The 14,666-nt window shown below is 34.9% G+C and overlaps 3 protein-coding genes and 1 non-coding gene across 4 annotated transcripts; all 4 read left to right on the forward strand.

Annotated features, from left to right (window-relative positions):
• Positions 1-6,729: 6,729 nt before the first annotated feature.
• Positions 6,730-6,802, forward strand: Trnav-uac. Its single transcript has one exon. It is a non-coding gene; the product is annotated as a tRNA-Val (tRNA).
• Positions 6,803-8,613: 1,811 nt separating this feature from the next.
• Positions 8,614-11,029, forward strand: LOC118747241 (kinesin-like protein KIF3A). The gene has a single exon (XM_036481227.1). It carries the CDS (start codon positions 8,746-8,748, stop codon positions 10,756-10,758), a length of 2,013 nt encoding a protein of 670 aa, XP_036337120.1. The 5' UTR covers positions 8,614-8,745; the 3' UTR covers positions 10,759-11,029.
• A 367-nt stretch (positions 11,030-11,396) lies between these two features.
• Positions 11,397-13,705, forward strand: LOC118747243 (tRNA (guanine(37)-N1)-methyltransferase). Its single transcript, XM_036481229.1, has 3 exons — positions 11,397-11,461; positions 13,185-13,346; positions 13,400-13,705. Exons 2-3 carry the CDS (start codon positions 13,194-13,196, stop codon positions 13,532-13,534), a joined length of 288 nt encoding a protein of 95 aa, XP_036337122.1. The 5' UTR covers positions 11,397-11,461; positions 13,185-13,193; the 3' UTR covers positions 13,535-13,705.
• On the forward strand, positions 11,470-13,080 carry LOC118747242 (tRNA (guanine(37)-N1)-methyltransferase-like). Its single transcript, XM_036481228.1, has one exon. It carries the CDS (start codon positions 11,577-11,579, stop codon positions 13,035-13,037), a length of 1,461 nt encoding a protein of 486 aa, XP_036337121.1. The 5' UTR covers positions 11,470-11,576; the 3' UTR covers positions 13,038-13,080.
• Positions 13,706-14,666: the final 961 nt, after the last annotated feature.

The raw sequence follows: 14,666 nt of genomic DNA on the forward strand, positions 1-14,666 counted from the left end.
TTTCCTCTTCCTGGGACTTTCCGAGATCATCAAAGTATCGATACCTACTCATGTGAGTAGTACTCATATCGTCATTCCGTAACTTAGAGGCTATCCTTTAAAAATTCTCTTACATGGATGTTGCTTATACTATCTGAACAGCCGAATCTTAACGTAACTTAATGCCACGTCGAAGTCTGTATCATTTTGATTCTTTAAGTTCTAAGTTACGTTAAGTTAAGCTAAGTTGCCAAAATCAGGCTATAAACCGAAAAAATCGATACCTATCGACTATCGATGGTTTTTTTTTAACTATCGATGGTGGTACTATCGGAACTGACTTCCTAAATTCAAATGTTTAATTTTTGACGTTGTGACATGTCCCAAAATGTGTGGTGAGAGTTATCGATGCGTATACAGAAAGCAAACTGCTCACCGCTTGGCTAAGGAATTTAATTTCATTAACATTGGCAACGCTGTAAGTTATCAATGGCAACACGAAATGTTCAGAACTATTGAATTAACAATGAATCTCCCTTCAGATCTTTCTCTTCGTGAGAGAGTACAAAAGTATCTATAAGTTCACCCTACAGGATACTCAATGAAATAAATTGGTGTTCACTCAATCGAGGAGTTCAGCTAAAAAGGAACAGTCCAGCGCCTTCGTCTTGGTCTGCAGGCTATATCGGAGAAACAGCCGCTAAATTTAAACGTAGAATTAGTGATATGGTTAAGAGCACATCCAAGTCAACAACGAAAGCAGACACTAAGAAAAAAATATCGATAACAAAAGCGATAATAAATAATTTCGATAGCAAAATCGATAAGAACATCAATAACAAATTCGATGATAATATCGATAGCAGAATCGATAACAAAGTCGGTACAAATATCGATAACAAAACCAGTAGAAATATAGATAGCAAAATCGATAAAAATATCGATAACAAAATCGATTAAAATATCGATAAAAAAACGATAAATAATATCGTTTATTATATCGATAGGTTCCGAAAATATCGATTGCAAAATCAATAACAAAATCGGTAAAAAAATCTATAACAAAGTCGATAAAAATATCGCCAACAAAATCGATAATAATGTCGATAACAAAATCAATAAAAATATAGATAACGAAATCGATTATAAAATCTATAAAAAATCATTAACAAAATCGATTAAAATATAGATACCCTGTAGGGAAACCTCGGACTAGTGAATCAAATTTCTAGTTCCGTACTAGGTCTTTATCGCCGAAAAGGAACTAGTCCGATAGGAACTAGATCCCCACTAGGCGAAAATCGGCGAAAAGTGGTACTTTTAAAAGACTATTTTTTCAGTTTTTTTGACTAGAAATCTATTATATCTAAAGTGACGAATTTAGAAATGGTTCGGAACTATAGAAAAAGGGATGCAGAACGAACTAGATCTTATTTGTCGAATTTAGAACAAGTTCGGAACTATCGAAAAAGGGATGCAGCGGGGGGCTGGTTTACTTTGCATAGGTATGTGTTCGGCGGCTTTTTCGTTCAAATACGCTTCTATTCTGCGCTTCGCAGATGCTTTTTCATAGCTTGGTAATACAAAACTAAAATTTGTGTTAACATTTCAACATCTTGGGACCGTCTGGAATGTAAGAAATAACAGCGAGCACGTCTGCAAACTCAGCTTACATCTAAAGGTATGTAAACGTACATTTCTTACAATCATTCAAACAAAGTTAATTTCAAATTGAAATCACATTTCTTCAAAAATGACTTAAAATCGCACACACGGAAGAACCAAAAAGATTGAAAAATCATGATACTTTTTTCTTTCGTCTGTCGATTTTAGAACTGGTTCGGAACTATAGAATTTAGGACTAGTTCGGAAAAAAATAGTCTTTTAAAAGTACCACTTTTCGCCGATTTTCGACTGGTGGGGATCTAGTTCCAATCGGACTAGTTCCTTTTTGGCAATAAAGACCTCGTACGGAACTAGAAATTTGATTCACTAGTCCGCGGTTTTCCTGCAGGGTTGGAGGTTACAGGTATCAAGAACTTGAAAGCAAGTTGCAATACAGTCACACTTTTTACTAACACACTCACACTTTCACAGCGGCAACGTCGACTTGATATTAATTTTTCCTTTCAAGCCGTGAGGCAACTTGAAATTCATATTAAACAGCTGATCACAGTTAGTCTGTTCTCCAAAATTAAGTTAAAAAAAATTGTCAAGAAGAATGAGGCGAAAATTTTAAGTGGTTTCCTTGACGATGGCATCTTGAAACTAAAATTTACTATCAAGTTGCGTGCAGCTTGCGTCGCAGCTGATCAATTTAAAACCAAGCTCTTGATCGTGTAACTGCACTGTAAAGATACGGAGGAAAGCGCCTATCAGCTCGGGAACTGCTGATAAAAGCAAATGCTAAAGGATTTCCCCAAAAGCTCTAACTAAATGCTGTGTTGTTGCCAAGACTAACAGGTATGTAGCGGCGTGTTATTGAATATTGATAAGGCATAATTCAAATGTAGATATGTAATCGAGAAACTTACTTACATACATTCTTATAAATCTGTTATGTACATAAGGGTGGTCCAAAAACAGTAAAGTCGGAATTATAATGTTCTCACCCCCTAAGATTGTTCTATATCGAAAAAAATTTACCCCTGTTTTTTATTATTTTGAAATCAAAAAATATTTAGAGGTCGCTCTAAGCGCTCAATGTTTTCCATGTATTTTTATATGTGGGAAAAAACAACTTTTCATAGAAATGGTATAGAATTCTTGAAAATCAATATTTTTCGATCGGAAAACTATGCTTCTCTTCAGGAGACCTTCAATAATAATACCCAATTATATATTTAACCAGTTTTTAATACTAACGATTTTTTATTGGTCGCCTCATTGCATTTTTCGGGGTTTTCGGCGGACTTATAAATTATAGTTGCCAGGAAAAAATGGTTAAATAAACAACTGGGAATCTCCTGCAGATAAACAGAGTTTTTTGGTAGAAAAATATTGATTTTTAGCTATTCTATACCATTTCTAAGAAATGTGGTTTTTTTCTCCATAAAAAAACGTGGAAAACTTTGGGCGCTTTGAGCGACCTCTAAATATTTTTTAATTTTAAAATAAAAATTTCGGTATTGAACAATCCTAGGGGTGAGAGCATAAAAATTCCGACTTTACTTTTTCACATGCATTTCTGGACCACCCTAATGTACATACATACATACATCTGCAAGCAGATTGAACATTGAGGTAGAATTTCGTTAATAAATATGCGCATCAATACAGGTAGCAAGAGAATTTTTACGGAATCAATATATGTATGTATGTATGTATATACATATATGTATGTACTTGCACTACACCTGCCGAAGCAAGTACTTAAAATATCAAATGATTGTCAATTACAGTGATAAATGGTATATGTATGTAAATGCCTAATTTACGTTCGTATGTAAGCACCAATGTATGATGTATGTATGTAAGTATGTATGTAGTAGATACATGCATAAATATACGCAGGTGATTGTTAGTGACTTGGACGTGTTGTCATCAGCTCATTCATGATTGCGCCAATCGCTGCAGTAGTAGGTAAAAGCGTTCTATTTTTATAATTACTTGCGGATATTTGTTTTTATACCTGTCAAGAATATGAAATGGTATTATAACTTTATATATATTTATTTCTAAAAGGTATTTTCCTGTTACCAAACTATATCATAATATATAAATATTGGTATCATAATGTAATAAACAAAATGTTAACAGAGAAAATCATCAATACCAATTCAGTATAATGTATAATAGGTATATCCCAATACAACGGATTAAAAATATTAAACTTTCTATTATTCATGAAGGGTATGTATAAAGCCTTCGACACAGCCGCAGACCGCAACTTCCTTACTTTTTATTATTATTTACACTTGCAATTTCAATTCACGCTATTTTTCTTTTGTATTAATGAATGTAAATTTTAGAGAAAAAACTACATTACACAAAAAAATTTCACCACATTATGAAATCATTCAATATACATACATACATACATGAGTACATTCGGATATCACTAAAGTTCTGACAATGAATTCTTTTGTGCATGCCGCTCACACACGAAATTTTCTAACATATCGTTAGTGTACTATGGAAAGGGCGTAACTCTGAAATTCACTTTTTGATTGATTATGATGCATTTCATCGAATTATAAGTCCCACATCGTTTTATGCATTAAAAAATTTTAGTCAGTTGTGGCTTTTTTGCATTTCAGCGACGATGTATATAAGATACGTACGGTGACCATATTAACGAACGTAAAATAAAGGACGTTTTTCCCAATGATTTTAGAATACGAACATACAACTTGTATGATGGTAATTTAGATCAAATATTTGCCAGTTAATTACATTATTAAATTGTACAAGTTCCTCTTCTCGAAAGGCTCTGTAACCGGATTTTAACCGATTCCAAAAAATGAAACCAAATCCTTATCAAGGACTTCGCCATCCTTTGCTGCCATAATCTAAAAAAAAAATGTCTAAAAGTAAATAGTGTCTAAATATTAGTAAAAAATTTTTTTCAATTACATACATTTCCGCTTATCAGTATTATTAAGGATTCGGGACCCTTAAGTGGGGTGCAAAGCAAACTGACGAAGGTTTTCATTCTGTTTTATTATGGACATTTTTATTTTTTCATATTCTATGTTTAAAAATTGACCTCTGCAAAATCCCAAGCTAATTTAAAGGACAGTTTAAGAAATAAAGGACAAATGGCGTCCTTTATTTTGACAAAAATTATAAAGGACAGGGAGTTAAAATAAAGAACTGTCCTTTAAAATAAAGGACGGATGGTCACCGCAAATATACGCCGTTTCCATACTATAATAACCTATAATAACGATATGTATGTACGTAGTCGAAGTTTAAGCTTGAAACCAGGGACGGTAAAATGAGTATGAGTAAAATAATTTAAATCAGCACTTAATCATTATTTTATGAGTTTTATTATTTTCAAGAATTTTATTAAGCTTGAGGCAGTTTTTTTAATCAAAACTATTGTGGAACAATTAACAATAATTTATAAATAGTAGAAGTGATAGCTATTTCGGAGATCACCAAATCTCCTCATCCGACTTTTTCGGAAATTATTCTCATTTGATTTTTATTTTTTCGCTCAGAGATAATCATTATTTTTGAGTTTTATTTCTCCACTGAAAACTAATGAATAATAATAAAATTGAAAAGGCCATACAGATGCAATCTACTGAAATTTTGGTCTGAAGTTTGGTACTTATCCCTTTTATTAGGGTGTCGCTACCTCTAAAAAGCATACGTCGGAAATCACTTTGGTATAGCTTTTGAGTTTCTTGAATGACCATTATTCTTAAGTGAAAAAATAAAACTCAATAGTAATTATTACCTTGAGCGAAAAAATAAAAATCATAAAATAATCATTATTTGTGATAGAAAAAATAAAAATCGATTAATAATAATTTCCTTTGGGCGAAAAAATAAAACTCAAATAGTAATTATTATTTTTAATATTTATTGATTAAACTCGAAAAATAAAACTCATTGTAAATTCCAGTAGGAAACCAATACGTGAGTATAATTAAAATTTGTTTACGACGATTACAACTTGTTGATTTTTTGGTTAAGATTTAAAAAATAATGATTATTTTCCGTCCTTGCTTGAAACACATACGTTATAGTTATGTGGACATGTGAATGTCTGATATAAGCGAAAATGGGTTCCTCGATTGTTTACAGCTCACCTAGAAGAATGCTGAGCTTGTACAAACATGCCTGTTTTGACGAACGATAAACGCGAGTTTTCCACGCTTTATCAATCACAGTGGTCGTATCCGTGTCATTTCCTAACGAGATTGCAGTCTTGGGTATACTTTTCACTTTACGCATTGTAAACTTAATTTAAAATATTATTTTAAAATTTTAAACGTCATCCTTACAGGTCAATTGCGCTCCTTTTGATTTAAATCATAAGTAAGATTTCACTTTTTGGATATAAGCATATAAATTGTGCATATATATCACCGTGCATCATTCGGATCTCTTCAGAAATCTTTAAGCGATCATCTATGTATATACAGTGCCGGATTAAGGGCAGGGCCGACGAAAGAACAAAAAATAATCTGAATTCACAGAGACCTTAACGATTATAAGAAATAAAATTAAATATTGCTCTATACTATTGCAGAACAATGGAAAAGTGGTTTTCGTTTCGCGGGACGATTATTTTAAAATGTTAATTATTTTCGTCATCTCATAATAATTATATGAGACTTTTGTTTTTTTTTCGTCTCGCGGGAAGTTTATTTCATGACGGAAATTATTTACGTCCTCTCATAATAATTACATATATGGGATTTTTATATTTTTTCGTCTCTCGGGACGTTTATTTCAATACGAATATGATTTACGTCTCCTCATAATAATTATATGGTATTTTTTTTCGTCTCTCGGGACGTCCACTTCTTTCCTTTTCGTTGGTCAGGAGATTGCTTTGTTTGTCAACCCATTTGAGCGGTGTATTTTACTCGTTAGCTGAACTCTTACTTTTTCGACTTTTTGTAGCCTATCTGACTTCTTTTTGAAGGTTTCTGGTCACACTGACACTCGAAATGCAGCTTATTCGTCATGTATGTTGTGTACATTCACACAAACTTGCTTAGTAGCGCAATTACTTTGGCCGCGTTTGCTTTACTCTGATATGGCTATTTTGGCAGCAACTCATCAGCTGGTTCCATAGTGTAGCGGTTATCACGTCTGCTTTACACGCAGAAGGTCTCCAGTTCGACCCTGGATGGAACCATGTGCATTAGTTTTTTTTATTTTAACTTTTTTTTATTTTAATTTTTTTCAGTCTTTATAAATACTACTTAAGTTTTATTTTATCCATTTAATTTTAGTCGGACGCTTCTTTATTGCCCTTTAATTTCGTTAGCGAAAAATATTTAATTTTAACCGACTTCGAAATCGTCGTGTATATTTGTTTATTTTTTAATGTTTGGTTTTTGTTTGTGAACCGATTTCTTCTGCGCTGGGTTAAGGACAGCGCCACAGTGAATTTATTAAATTTTTATCAAAATGGGGTTAATGAAAAAAAGATTTTCGGGAAATCAAAATCAAACAAAGGCAATCTAGAATCGATGATATGAATAATAACTGGTCGATTCTGCCGCCAGAAGCATTAATGTGCAAATTTATCAGTTTGAGTTATTGGGTTGACTTGATTAACCTTTAGATGTTCTATGCTATACCAAAACCCAGAATACCAGAATACGGGCGACGATATACATATACATACGTAATTGTAAAATGCATTTTTATAAAAATGCATTCTGTATAAAAAAAAAAGATTCTGAAATCACTATTAACTTAGTGCAATACAGAAATGGTGATAATTTCTATACTTTAATTTAACATACACTAGAAATGTTTAGAAAATTTTCGAGTATGCAGTTTTGTACTTTAAGGCAAGCGATTTTCGAATTACAATTTATACGAGCGATTTTTCTTGAGCAATGTTGAATCGCATATAAAATCGCCTCATTTAAATGCCGCTTTATGAAATGAAATTTTCTAACGGCTAAAAAATCCCGTTGCTTTTTGAGGACTTTTTTTCGGTGACGCATTTTAGCATTTTTTCCATATAAGCATGAATTTCTTATGACCGTTAGCAACAAAATTTCAAAAAATCAGCGCCAGTTTTTTGAAATTGCACCTGTTATATAAAATAAACGCAAAAGCAGTATCAAAAAAAAAATCTAAAATATCAACACGATTTTTAGCCGGTTGAAACTTGTACTTCATTTAATTTAAAAAATACTAACGATTTCTTCAGCCGTTTCAACTGCCCATTGAGTCTACTCATCACAAACAATAGAAAACTACATTTTAAAACCAAGAAACAATTTCAAAAAAAAAAAAAACTATACAAAAATGAACCAAAAAGCTAAAGCAAATTTTTATTGATTAAATTTTAGTTTAAGAATAAATATGCAAGCTTCAAGTGGTTAAAAATTGCCGTTGATTTTTGAGAATGTTTGTTTTGTCGCATTTGCTTACACGTAACTAATAGAAAAATTAATTTTTATATGGAATAAAACCGTGAAACTCCGGCAAAAAAAATATAAAAAATCGACGGTAAAACACCAAAATGGGATATAAAACTGTAACTCAAAAAGCCAAATACTTCTGAAAAAAACTTAAATTTAGATGAAAATTTTTTGATTTTCTTTTTAGTTTTATACAAAGTTTTAAACTTAAGTTTATGTGGGTTTTGTTAGAGAATGAACTATATTTTAATTAAAAATTCTTAAAAAATAAATAAATAAACATAAGCGGTAAACAATGCGCCGTATGAATAAAAAATAAGCAATTGCTTTTTCTTAAAAGTTCATACCTTTTATCTCAATTTTGTTTGAATAAATTGAGTAAAAGATCTGAAATTTTAAGAAAAAGCAATTGCTTATTTTTATTCATACGGCCCAATATCACTATGAAATGGAGTGGCCAACAATAATATATTTACGTACAAACAATGCAACCCTGGGTACTGAGAACACACGGTGCATCTTGCTGAGAACAGATATCGTGAAAAGGGAAGCGAAATGAAAAACATTAGTCAGCTGCTGAGAAAATCAATAAACTGTTCATGGCAACGCAAATTGGGGAAACAAAACTCCGCAGTTTTTCTGTAACCTAACAAATTAAATAAAGTTTTTGTTAATCATAAAACCAACGCACGAAAAAATGCCACAAGAAACACAAATACCCAACGTCGGATTGGAGGGCGATGAAATTGAAAATGTTCGAGTTGTAGTGCGTGTCCGGCCAATGGAGAAATCTGAAATTAACTGTGGTGCTGTTAATGTTATACAAGTGGATAAAATCAATCGAGCCATCACAGCCGTAAAACCCAACGCAACATCCAATGAGCCGCCAAAAACATACTACTTCGACAATGTTTTCAGTAGCGACTCCAACCAACTCGATTTATATGTTGACACTGCACGTCCTATAGTTGAAAAGGTGCTGGAGGGATATAATGGCACCATCTTCGCATATGGACAAACAGGTACAGGCAAAACCTACACCATGTCGGGCAATCCCGATTCACCACAAACGAAAGGCATTATACCCAATGCATTTGCGCACATCTTTGGACACATTGCTAAAGCTCGAGAAAATCAGAAATTTTTGGTACGTGTAAGCTATATGGAGATATACAATGAAGAAGTACGTGACTTGCTGGGCAAAGATGTTAGCAAAAGTCTGGAAGTAAAAGAACGTCCCGATATTGGCGTATTCGTAAAAGATCTAAGCGGCTATGTTGTGCATAATGCAGATGATCTCGAAAATATTATGCGGTTGGGCAACAAAAATCGTGCTGTTGGTGCTACAAAAATGAATCAAGAATCATCGCGTTCACATGCCATTTTCTCGATTACAGTAGAGAGTAGCGAGCTGAGTCAGGGTGACATGACAAATGTACGAATGGGTAAGCTGCAGCTAGTGGACTTGGCGGGCTCGGAGAGGCAGAGTAAGACACAGGCAAGTGGGCAACGCTTGAAAGAAGCAACCAAAATTAACTTATCACTTTCTGTATTGGGTAACGTAATAAGTGCTTTGGTGGACGGAAAAAGCACCCATATACCCTATCGTAACTCAAAGCTGACACGTTTGCTGCAAGACTCACTAGGTGGCAATTCGAAAACGGTGATGTGCGCCACAATTAGTCCAGCAGACACTAATTATATGGAAACCATTTCTACGCTGCGATACGCTAGTCGCGCCAAGAATATACAGAACCGTATGCGTGTTAATGAGGAACCAAAGGATGCGCTGTTGCGTCATTTCCAGGAGGAAATAGCACGTTTACGTAAACAGCTGGAAGAGAGCAATCACGAAGATCCAATATCTGAGGAAGATGATGAAGATGCTGATGAGGATGAGGGCGACATTGAAATAGAAATTGAGGAAACCCCCACAATCAATGGCAAAAAATCGAAAAAACGCGAGAAGAGCGATGCTGAAAAGGAGGAAAAAGAGCGACAGGCACGGGAACATCAACGCGAAATTGAACATGCGAAGTCTGAGCAAGAACAATTGCGCAATAAACTGATGTCACTTGAAGGCAAAATATTAGTTGGTGGAGAAAACTTGCTTGAGAAGGCGCAAACCCAGGAGAAATTACTTGAGCAATCCTTGGCCGAATTAGAAGAACGTGAAAAGACTGAGGAAACGCTGCGTCAGACATTGCAGCAAAAAGAAACTGAACGCATAGATATTGAAGAACGATACTCGTCACTGCAAGAAGCAAGCACCGGCATAACAAAGAAAATTCATCGAGTAATGCAAATGCTAATGGGCGTTAAATCCGAATTAGCCGATCAACAGCAGGAGCATCAGCGCGAGAAGGAAGGCATTTATGAAAATATACGCAGCTTATCACGCGAATTGGCTCTATGTGAATTGGTGCTTAATTCTTACATACCCAAGGAGTACCAGTCAATGATAAATCAGTATACTCACTGGAATGAAGACATCGGCGAGTGGCAGTTGAAATGCGTTGCCTACACTGGTAACAATATGCGCAAACACATCGCTGAGCCGCAGGAAACAACCAATAAGCAGGAATTTATCGATCTCTCACATGTTTATCTTAGCTACAATACAGATGGTGTGGCAAATCCGGTGCGTGCAAAATCTGCGCGCCCCCGCACTTCTGGCGTGCCACGTCCAACCACAGCAAGGCGCTACTGAATTTTGTGCAGCCACCAAATATACATATGTATGTACGTATTTTAATAATCCGAGCTATATAATTTTTAATTGTTATATGTTATTGTTTTTTTCGTTTTGTGAATTAATTTAAGGTTTTGTTACGTTTTTATATTTTGAATGACTCGAATTATCACGCAAAGCTTAACACAAAATAAGCATTTATTTTCTAACATAAAAATAAAGTTACATCTAAAAGAACATTTTATCATTTTGTTGGCAGATGTTATTAGTTTACGCTAAAATTCAAATAAATGAACGAAGAAATGCAAAATTTGTATGTTTTTTGAGACACAGTCGATTCTCGTTTGTACCGTTACAAGAGCAGAGAACGTAACATTACATAAGTTGGTAACGTTTGCTTTGGTCGAAAGAACACGGCAGATTTCTAAACTTTTAACCTTTTTCGTAAAAGTGTTGTAATTATAAACATACGTAAGGAAGGAGGAAACGCTTGCCTGTGCAGCCTTTATTCTTTTTTAAATAAACTGGAGATATTTTTACAAAGGGAATGTTTTTAAGGAGGGATTTGGATACCCACATAACATGAATCGTTAATGCACAACTGTTCCCAGTTCTTACGTTATTGACTGGCTTTTCTCTTCTCACTATTGTGAACTTCTTGCATTGAAGAAGAAGCATCCCATATGTAATTGGTTTTGACAGTTCGCAGCGCTGAGAAAAGGTAAACTTTTTGTACTAGAAAAAGCATTTAATTTATAAATTAAATTAACTAAAGTTTTTATGTAAAAAAATAACTCGTACTTTATCTTGTTGAGTATATGAGTAACATTCAATAAATGGTTTTACTGCGTCGTCTCACCTTGGTTCAAGATTTTTTGCAGCAACTTAGAAGACAGCGCCACTACTGGAAAAATATGGGATGCTCTCTTTTGGAACCCCCTGCGTCTGTTCGTGGTATGCTCGAACTAAATCGTGATTCGTTTAAAAAACGTGTGGAACTACCACGTTTGCGAGTACCAGGGCCGGATTCAAATAAAGTATTGCCATTGTTGAAAAAGCTGCTTTTGAAAATGGAGAAGCTACGTCCGGTACGTGCAGTACCCTGTGCGGGCGCTGGAGGAGAATCGTCCTCCATGCGTGAGATACTACTTCATCCATCAGCAGTTAAGTCATGGGATTGTTTACCCACTGCTGAGCTAATGAAATTCAAAGTTGAACCTAATAATTTCTACTATGATGAATTAGAACTAGGCTACGATAATTGGCGTGCAGATGAGATATTCAAAAGCGTTTTGCCAACCGATGAGGAAGGTGTCACCTCTTATTCTCGCATAGGACATATTGTGCACTTAAATTTAAGAGATCATTTGCTGCCTTACAAAAAACTGGTTGGTGAGGTTTTGCTAGACAAAGTGCCTGGCTGCCGAACAGTGGTTAATAAGGCGGCAACAATTGACAATACCTACCGAAACTTTCAGTTGGAACTTATTTGTGGTGAACCTGAATATCAGGTAGAGACCAAAGAGAATGGAGTGGTGTTTGAATTTGATTTCTCCCGCGTGTACTGGAACCCTCGCTTATCTACGGAACATGAAAGAATTACAAAAATGCTTAACGCGAACGATGTTCTGTACGATGTCTTCGCTGGTGTAGGGCCATTTAGTGTGCCAGCAGCACGTAAAAAATGTTGGGTTCTTGCAAATGACTTGAATCCAGAGAGTTATAAATGGCTGCAACACAATGCCAAGCGCAACAAATGTTTAACTCATATGAAAACATTCAATAAAGATGGGCGGCAATTTTTACTGGAGGATATTAAAGTAGATTTACTTGAACGCTGGAAAAATTCGACAGCTGATAAGCTAATGACGAATCAAATACACATTACTATGAATCTACCGGCTATGGCGGTAGAATTTCTGGATGTCTTTCGTGGTTTTCTAAACGTAGACGAGCAAAAGAATTTTCCTGCTAATGAATTGAGCTACCCTACTGTGCATGTTTACTCTTTCGCAAAGGGCGAAGATACGAAGACGCTAGTGCGCAATTTAGTGGAGAAGAATTTGGGTTTGCCGTTGAAAGACAATTTAGAAGGCATATATTTTGTGCGGAATGTTGCACCAAATAAGGATATGTATCGAGTTGCATTTCGTTTAACGAAAGAAATTTTGATAACACCTTTTGTGAAGAATCCTAATGAGCCTGCGGCGGAAACCCCAACAACGAAAAAAAGGAGCGCATCTGAGGCACACGAGGAAGAACCACTTGTTGCAAATAAAGTAAAATGCAATTCATAATCTTAAAAATTGATAACTCAATAAATTGTTGAACAAAGTTAAACTGTTGCTTTTTATTTATTTATGTATACCCTGAGGCTTTTCATATTAATAATATTATGTGATAATATAATACATATTTTTTTTATTTTTGTTTTTAAATTCCAGTAAATAGTTATGGGACGTAAATCGAAAACTGCAGCTGGTAAAAAGGGTGCCGCATCTGCTAAGGGTGCCATCAACAAGTCTAAAAAAGACAAGAATATATTCAAAGTAAATGATGCTAAAAATAAGAAGAAACCCAAAGAAGTTCAGGGAAAATTGAAAAAGGTAAATACATTTTAATTATGGTAAAAACCTACTATCATCATATCGAATTTCAGATTAAGGAAGTGGTTAAAAATAAGCGGGAGAAAGTCGATGCAAACTTGAAGGAACTACACAAGGACATGGTGGTAAAGAAGCCGAAGGCCGCAGCTAACAATACACCTATCAAGAAAAATAAAAAGGCTCCTTAAGTTCTAAAACGCTTATTTTCCTAGACTGCAATAATTCGTCTGCCCGAGTGACGCAAATGCAGCGAACTCTCGATTAAAATTGAAGTTTAGATGTTTCAACATGTACTTATATGTTTTAAGTATGGCGAAAATTATATAAAAAACAACCGGTATATGTTATTGAAAATTTGATCAATTCAACCATATCAATGTATATTCTGTACTAGACAGTTATCTTTATCACGACAATAGGCAATTTATGGTAAAATACATACATATGAATGTATATCTAAATAGCCGCCCGCGAATGAGTTTGTATTTTAGTTGATTTACAGAATTACTTGATTTGAAAATTTTGCTGTTATACAAATGGACAACGCTGGGTTCCATTTATATGTAGTTATAACTTGTCTCAAAATAATGGATTGCAAAGAGCAATAGGACCTCTGCGAATGCTGTTACAGTTTATCGATTACACTCAATTCCTACTTTTGTGTCCACGTTCGTGTTCTTTCCCTGCGGGAACTGTATCTAACTATAAGCTAACTTTAAGTTGATTAGGAAGGAGCTAAAGGTCACTATTATCTGTATTATAGGTAACTACAATCAATATATTTTGTAGAAATCCCGCAAATAAGCTAACTACAAGTGGGCTATTTTTTATGAATTGATAATTTTTTTCCGCAGGATTGAAACTTTGTCAACCCATATGCGGGGTATGGCCACAATCCCGTGTGGAAGCTTGGGTCATGGTAGAGAAAAGGGAGTTTTAATGGATTAACTGCAGCTACTACGTTTAGGAGCTTTGTGGTGGAAAGGCTTTGCCGCGAAGTATTGTTGTATGAAGAAAAATTCTGAACCCTTTTTTTGCGAATACTGCTGGTGTGACAGTCCTTGGCCAGATATAAATCTGTGTCGGATCGATTAAATAGAAACAGCAGTTGTAGGAACGTGGCCGAGTATTATGCTTGCGTAGGCTGCCTTACTCATGTCCCACATGACTCATCCCACCTTAGGCCCAGGAAGCGTGTGTCCATAGCACTTCGGGTGTCTCAGGTGTAGAGTATGTTTGGCATAGATAGATATTTGAAAGAGGTATGCAGCGCGACCTAGTGGGTCTATTGTGCCCTCCTCTCATCGCAACACATCTGTT

Source organism: Rhagoletis pomonella, unplaced genomic scaffold (assembly GCF_013731165.1).
Source record: "Rhagoletis pomonella isolate Grant_MI unplaced genomic scaffold, Rhpom_1.0 Rhpom_scaffold_00011, whole genome shotgun sequence".
Taxonomy (NCBI): domain Eukaryota; kingdom Metazoa; phylum Arthropoda; class Insecta; order Diptera; family Tephritidae; genus Rhagoletis; species Rhagoletis pomonella.